The 20,719-nt window shown below is 40.3% G+C and overlaps 1 protein-coding gene across 1 annotated transcript in view; it reads left to right on the forward strand.

The window, feature by feature from the left end:
• kmt2ca (lysine (K)-specific methyltransferase 2Ca) overlaps positions 1-20,719 on the forward strand; it is a 168,146-nt gene that overhangs the window by 94,221 nt on the left and 53,206 nt on the right. Inside the window, exons 15-18 of the mRNA XM_016231219.1 lie at positions 8,756-8,875; positions 11,003-11,119; positions 12,421-12,525; positions 12,677-12,781. Of these exons, the coding sequence (XP_016086705.1) occupies positions 8,756-8,875; positions 11,003-11,119; positions 12,421-12,525; positions 12,677-12,781 (447 nt within the window). The remainder of the gene's footprint in view (positions 1-8,755; positions 8,876-11,002; positions 11,120-12,420; positions 12,526-12,676; positions 12,782-20,719) is intronic.

Genomic DNA, 20,719 nt, shown 5'->3' on the forward strand with positions numbered 1-20,719 from the left:
TCAATGGCGTGGTGCAGTCTCTAACATTGCCTCGAAACGCCCTGGTTCTGAGACAAGAGGTATGCAGGCTGCTCGAAAAAGGAGCGATAGAACGAGTCCCTCCCAGCGAGCTGGAGAGCGAGTTTTACAGCCGCTATTTCGTGGTACCCAAAAGAGACGGGGGACTCCGCCCGATTCTAGATCTCAGGCCCATCAACAGAGCGCTTTGCAAGCGTCCGTTCAGGATGATAACGCTGAAACAGATCCTGGCGCAAATTTGCCCCGGGGACTGGTTTGCGTCCGTGGATTTAAAGGACGCGTATTTTCACATTCAGATAGCACCGCATCACAGACGCTTTCTGAGGTTTGCTTTCGAGGGCACAGCGTACCAATACTCTGTTCTCCCGTAATATAGTAACAGCTGAGCCGCCGCGCATCTCTAAAAGCAAACACAGCCGAGTTTCATTCATGAATGAAAGTGCATTTTTGAACGAATCTAGTGAGTTAGGGATTTATGATTACCCATACATAAAGATTTAATTACCGAATGAACCGAACGAATCAATTGAATGAATGATTCAGTGATAAAGTCAGTGACTTACCGCCACCTGCTGGTGGATGTAGTTTCATTTTTAGCATATAAATTCAGTTATTTAAATCATTTAATATTTCTGTGTTCAAAATTTTATATTTAAAACATTAATCTCCACATGAATGTATGAATTTAATTGCACCCATGCTCCCTCTGAGCCTCATTAAACATCTGAAAATGTACCTACAAGCCACTTTTGTGTTCTTCTCTGCCACCTCTGTAGTACAAATACATTTTTTAAAGCGGTCATACCTCCTCATCTAGGTTCACAAATGGTCGTCCATAAAATTTATTGCTGTTCTGTTGTAAGTAATCTTAAAGATTCCTAAATGCATCTACTTTCGGAAGGCCAAATAAATTTTTTTAAATAGAATTTTTAAAAAAAGCTTATATACATACATTTTTTAATTTGACATAGATGAAAATTAAGCCATTGCAAAGGTAAAAAGAAAATACTCCTGTAAGTCACTTTGGAGTCAAATGTCACCTCGTATTAGGAAGGCTAATTTTTTATAAAAAAATTTGATTATTGATCAGAAGGTGCTCCTATTATTATTTTTTTTAATTAGAAGGACATGCACCTAAAAAGAAAAGCAAGCATAGAGTGTATCAGAGAAAGCTGAGAGTGTATCAGTATATTAGATCCGTGCATGAGGTCTTAAAGAGACAGCAGCCTAAATAAACCTGCTGCTGCTTTTCATTATACAGTGAAGACTATCCAGTGTTATTTTACAGTTGAGTATAGATTATAGTTAGACCTAACTGAAAACATTTCTTCTTGTTTTTGTTTGTGCTATTGATTGTCATTAATTTATTTGTTCTTATTTTATTATTTACTATTTTTTTTTTTTTTTTTGTTAAACTAAGGCCATGTCCACACGTACACGTGTATTTTTATAAAGTGAGTTTTTCCTTCTTCCGTTTTTCAATCTCTGTCCACATGAAAGCGCAAATGCGTGGTCCATGAGAAATAGTCCTGCCACTACAGCTGGAAAAAATCCTAGCGGAAACACTGCATGCATTTAATAAAATTAGAAAAATGCATTTACAATGGTATAAAGAAAATGCCCCTGAAATCACTTTGAGTCAAATGTCAGCTCGTATTATGAAGGCTAATTCTTGATCAGAATTTTTGATTATTGATCAGAAGGTGCTCCTAAATTTTTTTAATTAGGAGGGCAAGCGCTCCTAATTACAAGAAGAAAAACACTGCTCTTAAACGGTGTGTGTGACGGGTATGGCTGTGGAATGGGGTTTGGTTGAGGAAAAGTTCAATCAAAAGAGGAAGTTGAGGAAATGTTCAGTCAAAAGATTTATTTTGCTTTAACCCCATAATTTTCGCACGGATTTAACTCCGACTGAGAAGTCAAAAAATTATTAAATCCCCATGAGAAATATTAAAAACGAATGCAATACAGAAATTGCTAAGTTAAGACATGACCATTGGTCAGCAAAATGCTCATTGGGTCAGCAGGGTCAGAAAAAAAGACAAAAGTTAACTGCAAAATAATTAAGAATTAATGTGAAGAATTAGGTGTGAAACCATCAGGGACCTTTTAGTCTCCAGCACCACCATTTTCCAGAACTGCAACCTTCCTGGAGTCTCCAGAATTACAAGGTGTAAGGTTCTCAGAGACTTTAAAAAATCCTAAAAAAATGACCCTCATTTAATTAAAATAGCATGCTGAAGTATTGTGAAATACATTTTTATAGGCTTTATAGACAGATAAGTTGAGAGTGACTCGTGAAGGACCAGCACCACATCCTCTTGTACCACTGTTAGAAGAATTGATCTTCCAGAATCTGGCAGTAAGTTTTAGGAGCTAATTTTTGTCAGTCTCTGCAAGACAGACTTTTCAGGATAGGAGATGGACTAAAAATTAGCTCCCAAAACTTACTGCAACATGGAGCTAAGGAGAAAATGTAGAACTTGAAAGAAATTGGAAAAACAGCTTAGTGAAAAGCGTTTACAGTTTAAAACAAATAGAAAGTCAAATTTTTTACATTTCTTAATATTTTTTTGCAGATTTGCACATGTATAAGGGTTAAAATGTTCATAAAACATTTTCAAAAAATACTGACGTTTTGAGCAGCTGCAAGTTTGAGCAGCTGCATTCCTCTAGGTCAAATATTAAAAAATGGGATTTACAATAAAAAGTAATTTACAAAATTATTTTGACTTGAGTTTATTTATTAATGAGTAACGTCTCTCTTCAGTGAATGTGCAAATTTGTAATGTTATCAGGTTTTACCATGTTATTACAACATTTAACCACTTTTTATGAATTAAGAAATTATTTCAAATTTAAATCTTGTACAAGAACTACAGCAAAAATCGGTTTGATGCATATTTTATCAGTATTTTAGAAATTGTATTTGAATATTACCAGTACTGACTTCAATGGATTTCATTAAATTCCTTTGAACACAACTGCTCAAAACGGTCTAAATTTATGAAACCTACACATTCAAAACAGTATTACTCTGAAATGTTTAATGTAAATGTTAAGTGTAAGTGGTGAAATGTTAAGTACTGTAAGGTCTTTCATGACACTACATATGCTGGGGCGTGAATTTGATAGGTGCTTGATATAAAATAAATAGTGCTTTAAAAAGCCCTTGAATCTAGTGTTCATGAAAGAGTGGGAACCCTGTCTCTGTATAATAGAATTATGTTTAATATGCTTTCGAGTTTATAATGAGGGAAATTCCTGCAAACATATTCAATAGAGCATGTAGGTTAGATGAGTAAATAAATCCACACATACTATCAGATTAAATCAGTCATTTGAAAACGGCTTGAGTGATTCAGATGTACCGCATCTTCTCTCACTCTCAAAGCGGCTTCACAACAGCGCATCTCGTCTGCACTACTGCATGCTGCGATACAAGACTTTTGCTCGGGTTTCGGGACAGTCGACAGAATTGTCACTTGCCTAATCGAGTCATTGTTGCATCGTCACAAAACTGTATAGTTTGCACATTTTTTAAAGTTTAAGCCATTCGATACTCGCGTGCTCCAAAGGGGGTTTCCTATGCGCTCACAGTCACATCCATAACTCGCATATCGTGCCGCCTTGTGAGTACCAAATTGAGTTATTTTTCACAGCTTGTTGCGCTTACGTGGCCAAATACACACAAAAAATGACGTCAAAATGGCCGTCCTGGCGATTATCCTCGTAAGCACAGTCGGTTTTGTCTTATCTAAATGTAAACATCTGAGAAAGAAAATGTTTGGATTTGAAATCAAAATAATGGAATGATTATAATGTTGGAATAAATGTTGTGTTTGTGGTAAACAGCCACGGATCAGTAGCGGACTCCTGTGTGAAAGCTGCTTCCCCTCTCACAAGAGTCACCTAAGAGGGGAATTTCCCCCATTTTCAAAAATGAAATTCAGGCCCTGAATAAATGTCTAAAAATCCTGATTGAAGTATCACTATAAATAGTTATAAATTATAAAAAGAAGGCTCTAAAAAGATCGGTATCAGTGATCGGTATCGGTAGATACTGCTTTCTGTGATCGGGGATCGGTGATCGGCCTCAAAAATCATGATCGGAGCACCCCTAGTTTGTTTTTCACGTATCTTGCAAGTTTGAGCTTTCGAGTTTACCATGTTTGAACTCTGTATTTGTTGTTCAGTGTATATGTGTTAAAGGGGGCATATGATGCGATTTCAATTTTTCCTTTCTCTTTGGAGTGTTACAAGCTCTTGGTGCATAAAGAAGATCTGTAAAGTTGCAAAGACTAAAGTCTCAAATCCAAAGAGGTATTCTTTATAAAAGTTAAGACTTGTCCACGCCCTCCTAAAACGCCTCGTTTAAACACGCCCCCACATGCCTACGTCACTGTGTGGGAAGATTTGCATAACGCCGCGCAAATGTTCACGCAAAGAAAGAAGGCTTAACTTTTATTCTCTGTAGTATTGTTGCCGCCGCCATGTCGTGGAGATGCTGTGTGTTTCGTTGTGAAAGCGAAACTACTTTGTTTGGCCTTCCAAAAGAGGACGATATCCGCTTCATCGTGCCTGGAGCTAATCCGTGCTGGTCGCTGAGGAAATACATCAACTTCGCACTGTGGATCGCCAGATCGACTTTCACCTTGGATGAAGCGGAGTCCAGCCCGGGGTCGTCACGTGTAGTTTCCGAAAGCCTCCTTCGTCGAATCCGCCGGGCGCCGCTCACTCAAGCTGCTGTGTATTTTGTTGTGAAAGCGTACTACTTTGTTTGGCCTTCCAAAAGAGGACATAATGTTTCTATAAAGTGGGGCAGTTCCAACTTTGCAAGGACAGTCTGGCGCTTCTGACCCACAGCCTGTAAGTACCGTTTTTTATATTTAAAGGATTTGCCACTGATGATTCAAACGCGAGTTTGAGCAGTGTAGAGTAGCGCTTGTTGTTTATCATTTCTCCGATCACAAATGCAGACATGGTTTTATGTTTACGCGGTGCAATACGCAACGCAAAGCATAAAAACACAGCATAAGTCATTCTAATCAGTAATTATGTCCCCACTGGATGCAACAAATGCTTCGTTTGTAATGGGTTTTATTGGTTTTGTCTCGTCGCGCCGGGACACATGGAAACACAATATGGTAAGGGGCGTAACATTTCCGTCACACGCTTGAGGTATTCAGCCAATCACAACACACAGGATAGCTGGCCAATCAGAGCACACCTCGCTTTTCAGAACGATGAGCTTTGTAAAAATCGACGCGTTTCAGAAAGGCGAGGCATAGAGAAGAAACAATAATGTACATTGTGGAAAATAATGTGTTTTTTTTTACCTTAAACCGCATAAACACATTTCATTACACAAAATAATGTTCTTCTTAGCAGCATCATATGACCCCTTTAATGAAAGCCTAAATTAAATCTGTTTTTTTAAATAGAAATAGATTGCATCTCTTACAAAAAAATTTGGATTGAACCACTTGATTCATGTGGATATTAAAAATATCTTATTTTATATCGTGTGTTTCCGAAAGATGAGCGAAAGTCAACAGCATGATGGTGCGTAAATTACCAAATTTGTATTTTTAGGTGAACTATCCCTTTAAAGGTGCTGTAAGCAATTACAGCTGTTTTTCTAACTTTATAATTTTGCTAACCTACACTACACATCCTGTCTTTAAAACACAGCTCTCCAAAAGCATGCCAGTAAACTCAATGTCAGCAAAACTTAAAGGTGCAGTAGGAGATCTTGGGAAATGCTAACTTTAGCCTGATAGCACTGAAAGCGAACGTCCCACCCTCCCTTCAATCGCCGTCCAAAGCCACGCCCCCTGAACGCATATACGCTTGTCGCTCACAGACCAGAATACCAGCAGAGACAACATTACTACAGTAGGCTACATCAGCGGTTCCCAATTCCAGTCCTCGCACTGGATGTGAAGACGTGTGAGTGTGTGAGTGAAGTAAACTTCAAAGGATTTCCCAGACTCAGAGAGTAGGGAGCAATGAACACTGTGTAGGGATCATATCGATCGGAACACCATTAATGCACGTACAGTGGGGCAAAAAAGTATTTAGTCAGCCACCAATTGTGCAAGTTCTCCCACTTAAAAAGATGAGAGAGGCCTGTAATTTTCATCATAGGTTGCTAACGAGTTGGTTATCTGAATCGGGTGTGTTAACTAAGCGAGACATGCAAAATATGCAGAGCTGGGGGGCGCAAGGACAGGAATTTGGAACCGCTGGGCTACATTATGTGTCATTCACCAGTGAGAAAACTTTAAAAGTACTACAATACCAGGAAGGAAGATCGGGTTGTTGATGTTTGTCTGCCATTCTCGCTCTGTCTGCACAGCGTGCGTGAACTCGCTGATGACGTATCCTGTCTGCGCGAACAGGGTGCGCAGAGGTATGCTAATACATACGTTGATAGGCAGGTAGGAAAGCCAATTTTAAATGCTCGGACCAAGCATTTTGATTGGACGAACATTTCTTGGTCCTACGCCTTCCACAGAATATATAAATACAGATAAATAAATTTAGACCACTTAACTTAATGATTGCTATCATGATGTGAAGAGACTTTCAACCAGCATAACAAAAAATGTTTCTGAAGACAATCACCTATTGCACCTTTAACAAAATGTTTCACAGAGAGAGAGCGTTACTGATTGGCTAAAACCTGATTCTCTTTTTGAGCTTTACAGTATAGGTTCTTAACAGTCTAATATAATATGTCAGGACCTCTGATTCCATGATATCTGCCAGGTATTAGGAATAGTTTATGTGTGGGATACCAAACAATTAGCTTGCGACAAAGTGCTTTCTGTTAAATTTAAATGGGATATGTCGATTTTCAAATAGCTTGCTATAAACACTTTGAGAGTTTAACAAAACATGCTTAGCAGTTGTGTTTGGATATACTTTATTTTTGTAGAATCAAATGGCTAGAAGAGTGTATATGTGTCTATATATGCTAGTTTCTATGGCTCTGGTCGATTTTCTCTCTGGGGTATGCGCCATCTGGGCACAGTGTAATTTGAAGGGTGGGCAGCTGTCATTGGCTCCAACTGAGATTTCCGGTTTGGTGTGTAAAAGTTCGTTCATGAGTATGTGCACGCCCCTGTGTTATTCTGTGTGTGCGTATGAGAGAGAAAGAGATTTCGTTTTGTTGTGCAAATGAGCTTCTAGCGTTTCATCGTTTTCTTGAAGTAACTCCTGCTGATTCTCTTCAGAGACGATCAGGCATGCCTTACGCTCTGAATTTTGTAGAAGTTTCAGAGTCCTATAGGGATTAGCTTGAGTTTTCATTTGGAAATATGTATCTCTTGGCTGAAAAAGATTTCATATTACCGCATATGTCTTGGTAAAGTGTCTCTTGGGCGCCTACCATATAAGCTAAAAGTGTTCACCTCTCCATTTATTTTACATTTGTACTATATTTGTTTATTTTGAAAAGACTCGGGGCTGGAAATTCAGTATGAAGACATACTTCTTCCTCAGCCTACTCTTACCGAACTAACATTGCATGGCTGTCAATAAGCAATTTAAGACATCACCAATATCAACACCATGATTTTTTCTTATTGTCAATACTTAGTGAGATTTTATTATTTGTTTGTTTTGATGTCTTTATTCACAGGCATGTTGGCATGATAATATTTGTTTGTTTCTCAGTTGCCTCCCTCCACTCATACTTTTATGTTTCAGGAGAGCTATTCTTTTCTTTCTTTCTTTCTTTCTTTCTTTCTTTCTTTTTCTTTCTTTTTAATCTGTTATAACAATTTTTGGGTCTTGTGCCTATGGAATGGTCGTTTGTTTCATTAAGTACTTTTGTTTTATTAGGAAGCAATGTTCTGAGTTCAGTGCAAGTTATGCTCTGTCTACATCAGGAATTTGTTGATTACCACAGAAAATAATGTTAAAGCAGAAATTATGGAAAAACGTGTATTCGTTGCCTAGTTTTTTTAAGGCAATTTTTTTATCTTTGCAATATTATGGGACAATATTATTGTGTCAGGTAATCAACAGCATATGACACTGTTTTCCAGAGACATGAAGTTGTATTGGATCTCAGACATGCATTTAAAGTAGTGGTTTGGGACAAAACGATACATGACAGGAAAAAAAGGCTACCAACCCGCGGCTGGTATTTATTATTTATAATTTAGAAATAATTTTCATTTTGTAAAACAAAAAAGGCCTTGCGGTGATTGTGTTATGCATTGTAATTACACTGACTAACCCTCATTAGCTCGTTAAACAGACTAAATGCTCCCCATGATGCTTTGTGCTTTTTGAAATTCTCTGTTTATCTCAAAGAGCTGCTTGTTGTCATGCTGACACAATCACGCTTGTTTAGTACAAACAAATAAACAAGGTTGTTTCCATGGAGGCATAATGATGCTTTATAACGCAGATCCTCATGTTGTAAGGGAATTTAGCAGACTTCCCTACAAATTGAAACTTGCTCAAAGCAAATATACACAATTGCTTTTCTTAAGACACAAAATATAATTCCGTCATGTTTCAGGAATTTGTCCCAAACTTAATATTTCACTGTATTGGCTTGATAATATGATGCATTTGTGTAGACGTATTGCATTCATTTGACATGCTGTGTTCTTGTTGCTGGCTTCACATTTATGTTACTGCATTTTGTCACCCCTCATCTTCCCCTCATCACCAATATACCCTCCCCCTCCGTCTCTTCTCCGCCGCTTTACCTCAGGGTGCATGGAGTAACCGTAGCGCAATGAGCTCGCCCTCCTGGTCTCCAGAGCGCTCGGATGCCTGGGACAGCCCTAAGACCAGGCTGATGCACGGGCTGCCCATCTGGACCATGAGATTGGTAAATGAGGGGTGGGTGTTGAAGGGTTTGGGCTCTGCAGGGGACTGAGCTTTTAAGGTGGGTGTGGATCATAAAGCGTCAGCTGGTTTAGTCTAGAAAGTAAACTCCAAAATGGTACAGGAATTATGGGTGAAAAATGACTCTGTGGTTGTTCAAAAACGTATGTTTGTTACTAGTGTTGAATTTAGGCCTTGATATTATGATATCCAACTTGTTCATGATATAATGTGTCATGCTTCGGACATTTTTATGTATTTTTGTTTTGACTATTTTTAGCCTATCACACTGTCTTAAAAACATAATGCTCATGGTGTGAGATTCTTAAAAAAAACAATGAGACGCAACGCACTACCCCAAAGGCTCTTATCTAATCCATATTACATGTTAAAAAAGGTTACTGATATTTGGAATCAGGGATGCATTGAAAGAGAGGGTTGTAATAATGTGCAACTATAAATGTCTCTGGTCATGATTCATCAGTGCCTGTTACTCTAAAAAAAAAAAAAAGTTTTCATATTGTCATAATCATATGCTGACATAAACAAGGCCATGCAACCAGGTTTATCCAGTAACCAGTCCCCTCATAATTCACTGAAGTCCTGGTAAACAAATACAAGCCTCATCCCTCATTAACGAATTGTCAGTAATAATCAGTTTAACTCTGAAATGCATCACATTACAAAGGTTAATGCTTTGATTTACTGTTTTATGTTGTTATCCATTGTACATTTCCATGTTCACATTGTATATTAATCTAATGAATATGTCATATGATGGCATGTTCATATAACAAACCCTGCACATATATACAAATGCATGTGCATGAGACACCAGAATTGCATCCTTCCCATTGCTGCAGTATCTCATCAGAATTGCTGTTCTTCTCTGTGGCTGCACTCGAGCAGATTTAGAGGAGTGCCTTCCTTAACCCTAGTCTATTTTTTCCCTCTCCATAATTCATTTCTGCACAAATTAGACTCAGACTGTAAAGACGACAGAGTGCGCCAGGCTTCCTTAGGCAATCTCTCTAAATGAAGTTGACGTCTCCTGTCTGAGTAGTGCTGCTTGGCTACAGTGAGGTAATTACCTGGGAGGAAGTGGGAATTGGGCCAGAGCTTCAGCCTCGATGCAAACGCAATGTGACACCTTCAGAAGCAGGGCGAGTTGGCAGAAGCCTGGCCTGAAATGTGATCTGTAAGTCAGTGTAGTGTTCAGGGAGTTGGGCTGAACCTCAGAGGGTCAGGTCTTGGGATGGATGGATGAGTTTATATCACAAACACAGATGCAACGGGTTTGGTGCCTTCCAGAAAGTGTTCCACCATGTCAAGCTAGGTTATTGGTGGATTCAGGTAATTATTTCTCCTAAACAGTGAATTCAATAAAATCAGTCAAGCAATAGTACCATTTGCTACTAGAGAATAATATGTGTGGATTTCTATGTGAGCTGGGCGAAATAGCAACTTTTAGTGCAATGAATGAAAACTTTTTTTCTTTTCTTTTTTGTTATTTGTAAAATGTAATAAAAAGGCAAAAAGTTATTTAATGTTAAAGAGTAACTGTTTTTTTTTTGTATGCTGTTAATAATTTTATTATCTTGATTTAGGGAGTAAAACTCTAGTTGAAAATAATCCACAGATGACTTAAATAATTGAACAATAAAATTAAATGCTTTAGCAAAATTTTTTTTAAACTTGAGTGTGAGGAAGTGTGAGGTTTTTTGTTTTGTTTTTCTTCAGTGAACATTTCTGAGTGATGATACAAAAACAACAACAACAACAACAAAAGCTAATTTGTACAAGTAAATCAAACTGACCAACTCTTTTAACATTTTTAGTGAGGTTTAAATCAGCGATTCCATTATAATACAATGAGCAGACACAAAACTGGCCTACTGTCACGGTCTGTAGGAAACTTAATGGTCAGATATGAAGCACATTAAAGTCATTGTGATATTTCAATGTTGGTTTATTTTATATCACCAACAAACCAATAGTTGATATATCGTCTGTATCGCCCTGTTGGCTATGAGTATTTGCCCATTAGTACTATACGTTCACACTCAATTTTCCCAAAGTGTGCCATAAGAGAAATTAAATAATATCCTTTCTCTCTATTTCTGTCTGCTAGGGTCGTGGATCTGGATTTGCTGGAAGGCGGCGACCCAGGGGAGCTAACCTGTCTGGGAGAGGTGGCAGGGGACGCTCCAGGCTAAAGACGGAGAGCAGCCCTGTGGTGACTCCTGGGGTATGAAGCCCCCACCTCTACAAGCATAAATAAAACAGCGCTCAGATGTGCTTAATGTTCACATTAAAGCCTGAGAACTCCACTCACGCTCAGCAGAGCTTCAGCAGCAGTTCCCGGCCCAAATGGCCTTTTCAAAATAGCAAATGCTGACATTTCCCCCAACACAAACGACTTGTGATGGGGGAGATTGATCCAGCATGTTCTTGGCTGCCAATATGATAAAATAGGCCATTTTGTACTCAGCAGCCATCCTGTAGTCTACACACACAATGAAGATGTTGTCTTAACTTAGTCAGCCAGTCTCATTACAGTCCAATGCCACAGTAAATTGTCATGTAAAGGCCTGTTCGCACTAAGTGTGAATTTTCACTAAGACAAGTGTTAAATTTAAACTATCCATACCTATAAAGCCCATTACACCAGCTAAACAAAGCAGCGTTACTTTTCCCCTAATCTATAAGTTGAATACATTCTGCATTTTTTCATCTAGATGATATTAACACATAATGAATAATAATATCATATAAATACAACATTCACATTGTACATGTAAGCAACATGACCCTGCATTGCAGAACCAACACTGCAAGCAAAGCCTATTTTTACGGTGCATTGCGAGCTTAAAGGAATAGTTCACCCAGAAATTAAAATTGTCATAAATTTCTCACCCTCTTGTTGTTCCAAACCCATAACACTTTTATTCATCTTCAAAACACAAAGATATTTCTGTTTAAACCTGAGAGATGTTTCTCTCATTTTCACCAAATCTTTAAAGCTTCAAATTGTTAATAAAGACATTGTAAAAGTAATACAATTGCATCTTAACCGTACTTGCTTGATGCACGAGAACTAGTGATGTTTGTTCTTGCTTGTTATGCAAGCATGTATGAGCTCCTACAAGAAGCAATTAGATTTCAAGCAAGTATGTTTTAACTTCCATTTACCATATTTGAAGTGCTCTATGTACGTTTGTCATTGTGTGAAAAGTAATCTCAAGTTTCGAATTTTTTTTTAATATATTTTGAAGATGAACAAAAGTATTATGGTTTTGTAATTGATGATAGTTAAGTAATTGATGGCAGAATTTTCCCTTTAAGACAAGCTGGGCCCATTGTATGCAATGGTTAAAAACTAACAGCAATTTTTTTTTGATCCACATCTAACATTTTCAGTTGCATGATTACATTGAAAAATTTCCAGAACCAACTATGATGTCATTAGACAAACAGTATAGTAATATGCTAGTAACAGCTGGATGTGATCTGAGCAAATGTAAACCGATGTCATGTGCTCTGTTACAGGTGAGCTTAATGGATTCTCCATATGTGGTTAAAGAAGAGGAGGAGAACTCCATGCACAGCACTGTAGTCCTGTTCTCCAGCTCTGACTCTTTCACACTTAAACAAGTAAGTATATGAGTTCAAAGTCAAAAGTGAAAACACTTCATCAGACACATGATCCTGCTCTTAAAAATGTGAGACTTAGATTAACTTTATATTAGCATGGGTATGAGAATTAACTTCACGGGTGGATGTCTGCTCTCTCTTGTGTCTTCAGGACATGTGTGTGGTGTGTGGAAGCTTTGGTCAGGGTGCTGAGGGCAGATTGTTAGCCTGCTCCCAGTGCGGCCAGTGCTACCACCCCTTCTGCGTCAATATTAAGGTAAGTACCCCCCCAATCAATCACAGCTGACCCTGTTCGCCAGCACCGTTCATGAGATGTAATGGTGTGAATTATGAGCTGCTTTTATCTGGAGTGAACGTTAATGGTGTGTGAGATAAATGTGACAGGTCAGTGTGTGAGAGGACCTGGATGAAAGCAGCCCGAGGGAAATGAGTAAAATGTTAAGAGGATTATGAAGCACACTATAAAGGCCGTGTCTTATGTTGATAGACTAAAGCAGAGATCTTTATCATGTAAAGACAGCAGTGACAGAAGAATACATCAGGGTGCTTTTGGTATCTCTCAGCGCTTTGAGATATGCCAAGTAGAGAAACTTCCTGACCTTCACTTACTACAGGAGGCCCAGATGGGATTCTACTGATTTTTTTTTTCTCCACAGTCCCAGTGCAGGTTCTGAAATCTGCTGAGATTAATGTGGAGTTCTACACACACAGATTGAGTGTGGGCCTGATTAAGAACAATTAAAGTAATAAACCTCAAGTGACGGTGCATTAACGTGATTGTTGGTCGTGGAGAGTGGCTTATTAAGGGTCTAAAATGGCAGCACCAACATTATGATAAAAACACTAGTGTTCTATAAATGTATTATTAATAATAAACACAGTAATATAGTTTTGTTTATCCTGACATTTTTTTGTCATGTTGTCCCTGCAAACTCCATCACTAAGGTTCAAATATCCCTTCATCAAAACCAAACCACAATGTGTTCCTTAAAACTTATATTATACTTAATTTCCTTAAAAAAAACAAATTAAACGTGTTAAGGTTTTCCTACCAAAAAAGCAATGCAATTAAATGATTATATTTTTAAAATCGCAATTTATTTTTCTTCTTTTTCTTTTCTTCTTTTTTTTTACCCCCTGGAATCTGCTTAAGTGCCACCTGAGAGAACGTGTATACCCCTTGTTGGGAATCCATAATGTAGTTCATTAGCTTATCTGCAGGTTGTTTAAGGTTGCCAAGCAACATACAGTTCTTCCTTGTTTTGTTGCAGCTTATTACATTAATATAGAATTCATGTGTGTTATGTGTATGTGTGTGTGTGTGTGTGTGTGTGTGTGTGTGTGTGTGTATATATATATATATATATAATTAAACAAAAAAAAAATGTAATCCAGTATCCAACAGCCAAATGTCATCACCAGGTGTCATGCATTCTGATGTCTAAGCCCAGCACCTGTGAAATAGCTGTCTGCCTCTCATTCAATCATCCATTGGTCTGTGCAAGCAGCTGACTATTAACAATCACAGCTGCTAAAGATAATTGCTCTTATCCCATATAACAGAACAAGGACATTTATTTAAAGATAATTAATGAAAATTCTGCTATTAATTCACCCTCATGTTGTTCTAAATCCATTTTTCCATTTAATACAATAGATAAAATGCTACTTTTTCCGTATAATGAAAGTGGGTGAGGATTTATACTGTCAAGCTCCAAAAGCTATAAAAGTAGTCCATACAAATAGTGTGCTATATTTTTGTAATCTTCTAAAGCAATAAAATTGCTTTGTTTGGTGAACAGACTGGAATTATCTTATATCTCATATTATTACTGGAATTATATTATTAAGAGTGTTTTCACACCTGTAGATTGATTGCTTTGTTCTGAAAATGGGATTAAAATTATTACAATGTTGCTTTTTATTCTTGGTGTGGTTCGCTTTCACACGGCGAAGTTTAAAGGGTTAGTTTGTGCAAAAATTATGTAATCATTTATTTACCCTCATGTCTTTCCAATGCCAAAAGACTTTTGTTAATCTTCGAAACACAAATGAAGATGAAATGAAACCTAAGAGATTTCGGTCCCTCTATTTGAAAATCCACGCAACCAACACTTTGAGATTCAACAAATTTGTAAAGGCATTGTAAAAGCAATCCATATGAATTTAGCGGTCTAAATAGTTTGTTCAGTATCTCACTATGGGATACACCCAAGGCGTGACCGATTGCGGAAGCACCAATGACACTACGTCTGCCAACCATGGCAGACCAATCGCTGCAGCGATCAGGAAGTCCCGCCTCCCTGTATTTAAACTGCAGCTACCTGCTGTCTCGTCATTCTTGTGCTCTTCCCCATGGAAGGTTTTCGGAAGCTGTCCTCAGCAGACTTTTGGAATTATTGCTCAACCGTTTACTGATGAAGACGCAAGGTAACGCCCCGAATGTAATTTTTTCCTTAAAGTTTCGTTGAGTGACCGCACTTAAAGTTGGGTTACTAACACGTTAAGGTGAGTTTTTCAGCTCTTAAGTTCTCAAAAAAAGAGAGCGCTCACTACTCTCAGCACAGCTCCGTACAAGATTTTACATTGTGGTGGACTTACCGTATGAAGAGAGTGCAGTCGCTGTCATGGCCACCTTCGAAAGAGCCAGAAAGCCACAGAGGGAACAGCCGTCCTCCTCATCCTTGTGCTTGTGGAGCGTGGATTTCGACCAAGGATTCTCACGGTCTCTGCATCTCATGCCTGGGTGCTAAACACACTCAGGCAGCACTATCCAACCCTGAGGGCTGCCCTCACTGTGTGACTTTCTCGAATAAAACCCGAAAAAAGGAACCGAGTGGCAGCCACAGCAAAGTTGGACCCATGCCTCTCTGCTCAACCCAGAGAGGAAACCCATGGAGTGTCCACAGACCTCAAGCTCGTGGGGAGATATGATGGATAGTGTGTCACCAGTTCTTCCCCCGCTGTTTGAAGATCCTTTACCGGGAGAGGAAGACGATGATGACGAGGTACTGTCGACCATCCTCGAAGACTAGGATGATGACAACGAGGATGCCATTCTCCCTCCAAATCAGTCCCATCCGCCGAACGTGCAGGATGTGAGCTCACCCTCCCCTGTGCAGGTGGACACAGATCTGCTGGAGGTCTGTCGTAGGGCCGTGGCTAAGCTGTCCGTCGATTGGCCATCCCAACCGACAGGGAAAGGGGCTGATAGAGACCTCTACGATGGGAAAAGGCTCCTGTCACATCTCCCACCAGCGAGACAATTTATACCGGCCGCCCTTTGTTTTCCAGAAGATTTACAAATCCTCCGTGCTGACGGTTCGCGCTTTGATCGCGACATCTCTCCTCATGGCCTATCAAGCCAAGCTTTTTGAGGAAATGTGTTATCAACTGGACTGCGGATCTCCCAAACCTGCACTCTGGGAGGAGATATGTGTCATCACAGATTTAAACCTGCGTACATCTCGTGGAGCCGTGCAAAGTTGCGGACCCAGCATGGGCATGGCAGTTGAGGGAGAGAGATCGCTGTGGCTGAGCTTGTCCGGACTCTCGAAGAAAGAGAAAGTGGAGTTTTTGGATGCCCCCATCGATCCAAAAGCTAAGTTTGATGCGACTGTTACAGCGATGCAGCAACAATGCGATCAACGGAAGAGGGAAGGGGAGGCATTCAAGGTTTGTCTCCCCAGAAAGCCGGTGGCTCGGCCTTATTATCCGAGCCGGCCAAGTTTCAGACCCTCGGGGAAAGTAGGTCAGTCTGATAATCAGCCTTCCCACCCCACCCCGCCGCAACAACCGGGAAGTGCATTCGCGCTGACAAAACCCGGGTTTGTGAAACCAAAACCGTCGTATGCAGCCGCAGCAGCGAAGCATCTTTCAACCAACCCCCAGGGTAACAAGAAGCGGCGGGCTACCTGAGACATCGGTTCAGTTTCAGGAAGGGATTGGAGACAGCACTCAGAGTTTCTCTGTCTCATCCCTTCAGAACGTTCCACTTCTCCCTCCCGCGGGGAAAAGGAGAAGGGATTCGACTACATGAATCGTTCCTGCAGACCGTTCGGTGTCAAATGTATGCAGACGTGTGGCCCATGTTCCCCAGGTGCCCCCCGAAACAGTGTCTCCCCCTCTACCCATTGGCATTTGTTCCGAGGGAGGAGAACCAAGAGGTAACAAACATCCCAACACAATTAAAAGGTTCTCTGTCGCATCCAGGCCAAGGGCTAAGGGCGCAGAGTGGAATTAAAAAATTAATTAATCACAAAAATTTAGTCCAAACAAAGATGAATATAACTCCTTTACTGGAACAAATTTCCCTCCCTTCACCACTAGAGGGTGCCGCAACACCGCTAGTGAGCGAAGATGGGAAAGTACAAGTTCAAAATGCTTTCACGCAAAACATTGTCAAAATATTCGTCAGGGAGACTGGTTCACCTCAGTAGATCTCCAGGACACATATTTTCACATAGATATCTTTCCTGCGCCACAGGAAAAATCTCACATATAAAAATACAGCATACGAGTATGCGAAAATTCCCTTTGGCCTCTCCTTAGCTTCAGGAATTTTTACCAAATGTGTAGAGGAGCTCTGACTCCGTTAAGGAATATGGGAGTCAGAGTCTTGTCTTATCTAGACGACCTGCTCGTGTGTGCACCGTCTCCACACCAAGCAGTGGTCAATACAAATACACTGGTGACTCATCTGGAGAGACTAGGTTTCAAGATAAACCAGACAAAGAGCTGTCTGACCCCTTCACAGGAAATAGTCTACCTGGGTCTCAGATTGAATTCAGTGGAGTTTTGAGCATTTCTGTCAGAGGAGCGCATTGAGGCATTTCGCCGCTGCATCTCCCTTTTTCAAAGAGGGAAAACAGTCTCTCTCAGATTATGCCTCCGGTTACTGGGGTTGATGGCCTCAACACTAGCAGTGGTCCCCCTGGGACTACTGCGAATGAGGGAATTTCAAAACTGGGCGGCGTCACAGGGCATCCGCTCCAAGAGCTGCCTCAGCCACAAAGTGCACATCTCACCAGAATGCATGAACGCTCTCTGCTACTGGAGACCTCCATCATTTCAGGACAGGATACCCTCTGTGTCCGGTCGTTTCAAGGAAAGTGGTGATGACAGACGTGTCCCTCACAGGCTGGGGAGCTGTGTTCGAAGGCAGAACAGTGAGAGGAGTTTGGTCTGAGGGAAGAGCACATACATTTTCTAGAGCTACTGACAGTATTGCTGGCTCCGAAACATTTTGTTATCTCAAAACTCATAATGTATTGTTCAGAATGGACAATACAACGGTGATAGCCTATATAAATCGGCAAGGAGGCTTACACTCTCGCAAACTTCACATGTTAGCGAAGAAGCTGATAATGTGGGGCAGCGCGAACCTTGTTGCGCGCGACGCATGATCCAGGAATAATGAACAGGGGAGCAGATTTGCTGTCCAGAGGGAACCCGCTGTACGGGGAGTGGAGACTTCATCCCCAGGTGGTTCAGATGATATGGTAGAGATTCGGTCGAGCTGCCGTAGATCCCTTGGCATCACGCGAAAACGCGCAGTGTCTCCTGTTCTTCTCTCTAGCAGGCGACGATGCACCGTTGGGTGTGGATGCTCTAGCCCATGAATGGCCAGACGCGCTACTGTATGCGTTCCCCCAGATAAGCCTAATCGAGCCAACATTATGGAGGGTAAGAGAGCGCGGTCATATGATGATTCTAATAGCACCATACTGGCCGGGGAGACTGTGGGTAGCGGAGATTGCACAGCTGCTCTGCGACCAGCCATGGCCATTACCAGCACACAGGGATCTTCTCTCCCAAGTGAGGAGATATTCCACCCCTCCCCGCAGAAGCTGTCTGTTTGGGCCTGGCCCGTGAGAGGCTGAATTTAAATGCAGCTGGTTTACCTCCTAAGGTCATTGAGACGATTCAGAACGCGAGGGCCACATGCTTCAGCATGCTCTTTATACAGTCTCAAATAGGGAATGTTCGAAGCATGGTGTGCAGAAAGAACCGTCGTCCTTTATTTGTGTTAAATTTTGGATGTGTTATGTTTCTTGCAAGACCTCCTGGACAAAGGCAGAGCTTTTTCCACGGTTAAGGTTTATTTGGCCGTTATCTCGACATTTCGTATAGGACTTGACTCGGGTACTATAGGCCAGCAGCCTCTCGTTTGCCACACTGTTTATGTCCAGTGCGGACTCTACAAGTATATGTGCAAAGTCCAGGGCACTTTTCAAAAGCAATCAGCTTTTTGTTTTCGTGGGCAGACTCTTTCAAGGGAAAGCCTGTCTCCCGTCAATGTCTCTTGCACTGGGTTTTGGAGGCAATCGTGTTATGTTATTATAATAATGCGGATGTGGAGCCCCCAAGAGAGTTACGGGCTCACACAACTAGAGGGATAGCTACGTCCTGGACGCTATTTAAGGGCATTTCTATTCAGGAAATCTGTGCTGCGGCTAGCTGGTCTTCCCCACACACCTTTGTGAGGTTCTAAAGACTATATGTAACAGAACCTTCATTTGCCCATTCGGTCCTTGGAGCGTGTGGACATGTTATCCTTTAATCACATGAGGTATTCCATTCCACTTTAGTGTCGATTTTTTCAGACTGTACTGATCTGCATTTAACCACTCGTACCAGGACAGAGAGGTATAATTCAGATCGTAGTCATTTTTAGTCTGCTTCGTCAGCATATCGGCAATACGGAAGTTGTCTATATCCCATATTGAGATACCGAACGAATGTTAGAAAGAGAACTTTAGGTTACTACCGTAACCCCGGTTCTCTGATAACATGAAGGGAGGTATCTCATAATATTGCCCTCCTTGCTTGTCCCGCACTGAGAAGAGATGTGCGGAGAATGACGAGACAGCAGGTAGCTGCGGTTTATATACAGGGAGGCTGGACTCCCTGATCGCTGCAGCGATTGGTCTGCCATGGTTGGCAGACGTGGTTTCATTGGTGCTTCCGCAATCGGTCATGCCTAGGGCATTCCCATAGTGAGATATCCAAATCTGACCTCAGAAGACTACAGAGGATAGTTCGGACTGCTGAGCGAATCACTGGCACAACCCTCCCTTCTCTCCAAGAACTGTACTCATCCAGAGTGAGCAAAAGGGCTAGCAAAATCACTCTGGACCCCTCACATCCAGCACACTCCCTATTTGAACTGTTGCCATCTGGTCGACGCTACAGAGCACTGAGCACCAGAACGACCAGACACAGGAACAGTTTCTTTCCTCAGGCAATCCATCTCATGAACACCTAACAATAATCGTGGAACACACAACACTAGTATACATTATTTATTTAACACACATACTTATTTACATTTCAAATTTGCACATATCATACCTGTACATACAAAATTGTCTATATTATATATTGTGTTTTTGCTTTTTTGTACATTGTCTATTTTGTATATTTTTATAGTATTCTTTTTATTATCTGTGTCCTGTCTTGTCACTGTCATTCTGTTGCACCGTGGAGCTTTTGTCACTAAAACAAATTCCTCGTATGTGTAAACATACCTGGCAATAAAGCTCATTCTGATTCTGATTCTGAGATAGGTTAAACGTACCTATTAAGCTCACCAAAATCTACATTGAGTCATTTTTAGTGCACAAGATATTGGTTTCAGTACAAAAAGTTATGTTAAAATAAAATATTAATCTCTCGCATGAAAATATTAAATTTTATTTGAAATGACAAAAGCATTTAAATTAAGATATACATCTTTAAATGCAAAAAGTCTGGCTGTGGTTAATGGGTACATGTTTGTACCCTTTAAGCACACCCCTGTTTCCATTAAGCTCGCATCATGTTTTATTAAAAATTCTTGTTTATTTTAAACAACCTTTTTAAAGAAAATTTTTTTAATGTACAAAGTCAATCACAAAAAAAACAGAATACTAAAATCAAGCAACAAGGCATTCTATGGAACGATATTCCGGACAATTTTCAAATAGAATAGCAAATTGTATTTTCAATTGCGTTTTCAGTATGTGGACGCATAAATTGTGACATAATCCAAATGCAATTGCAAATCCTGCATTAGCGTTTGCATTTTCGCTTTCGCGAACGCACAGTGACGGCCAAATTTCAAATGAAAAAGCAAAGTCCATTTGCAACTGTATTTCCCATGTCTTAGGAGTTACGAGCCTGTCATATTTAAATAGCAATATTAATTACCAGT

Source organism: Sinocyclocheilus grahami, unplaced genomic scaffold (assembly GCF_001515645.1).
Source record: "Sinocyclocheilus grahami isolate Dianchi unplaced genomic scaffold, SAMN03320097.WGS_v1.1 scaffold385.1, whole genome shotgun sequence".
Taxonomy (NCBI): domain Eukaryota; kingdom Metazoa; phylum Chordata; class Actinopteri; order Cypriniformes; family Cyprinidae; genus Sinocyclocheilus; species Sinocyclocheilus grahami.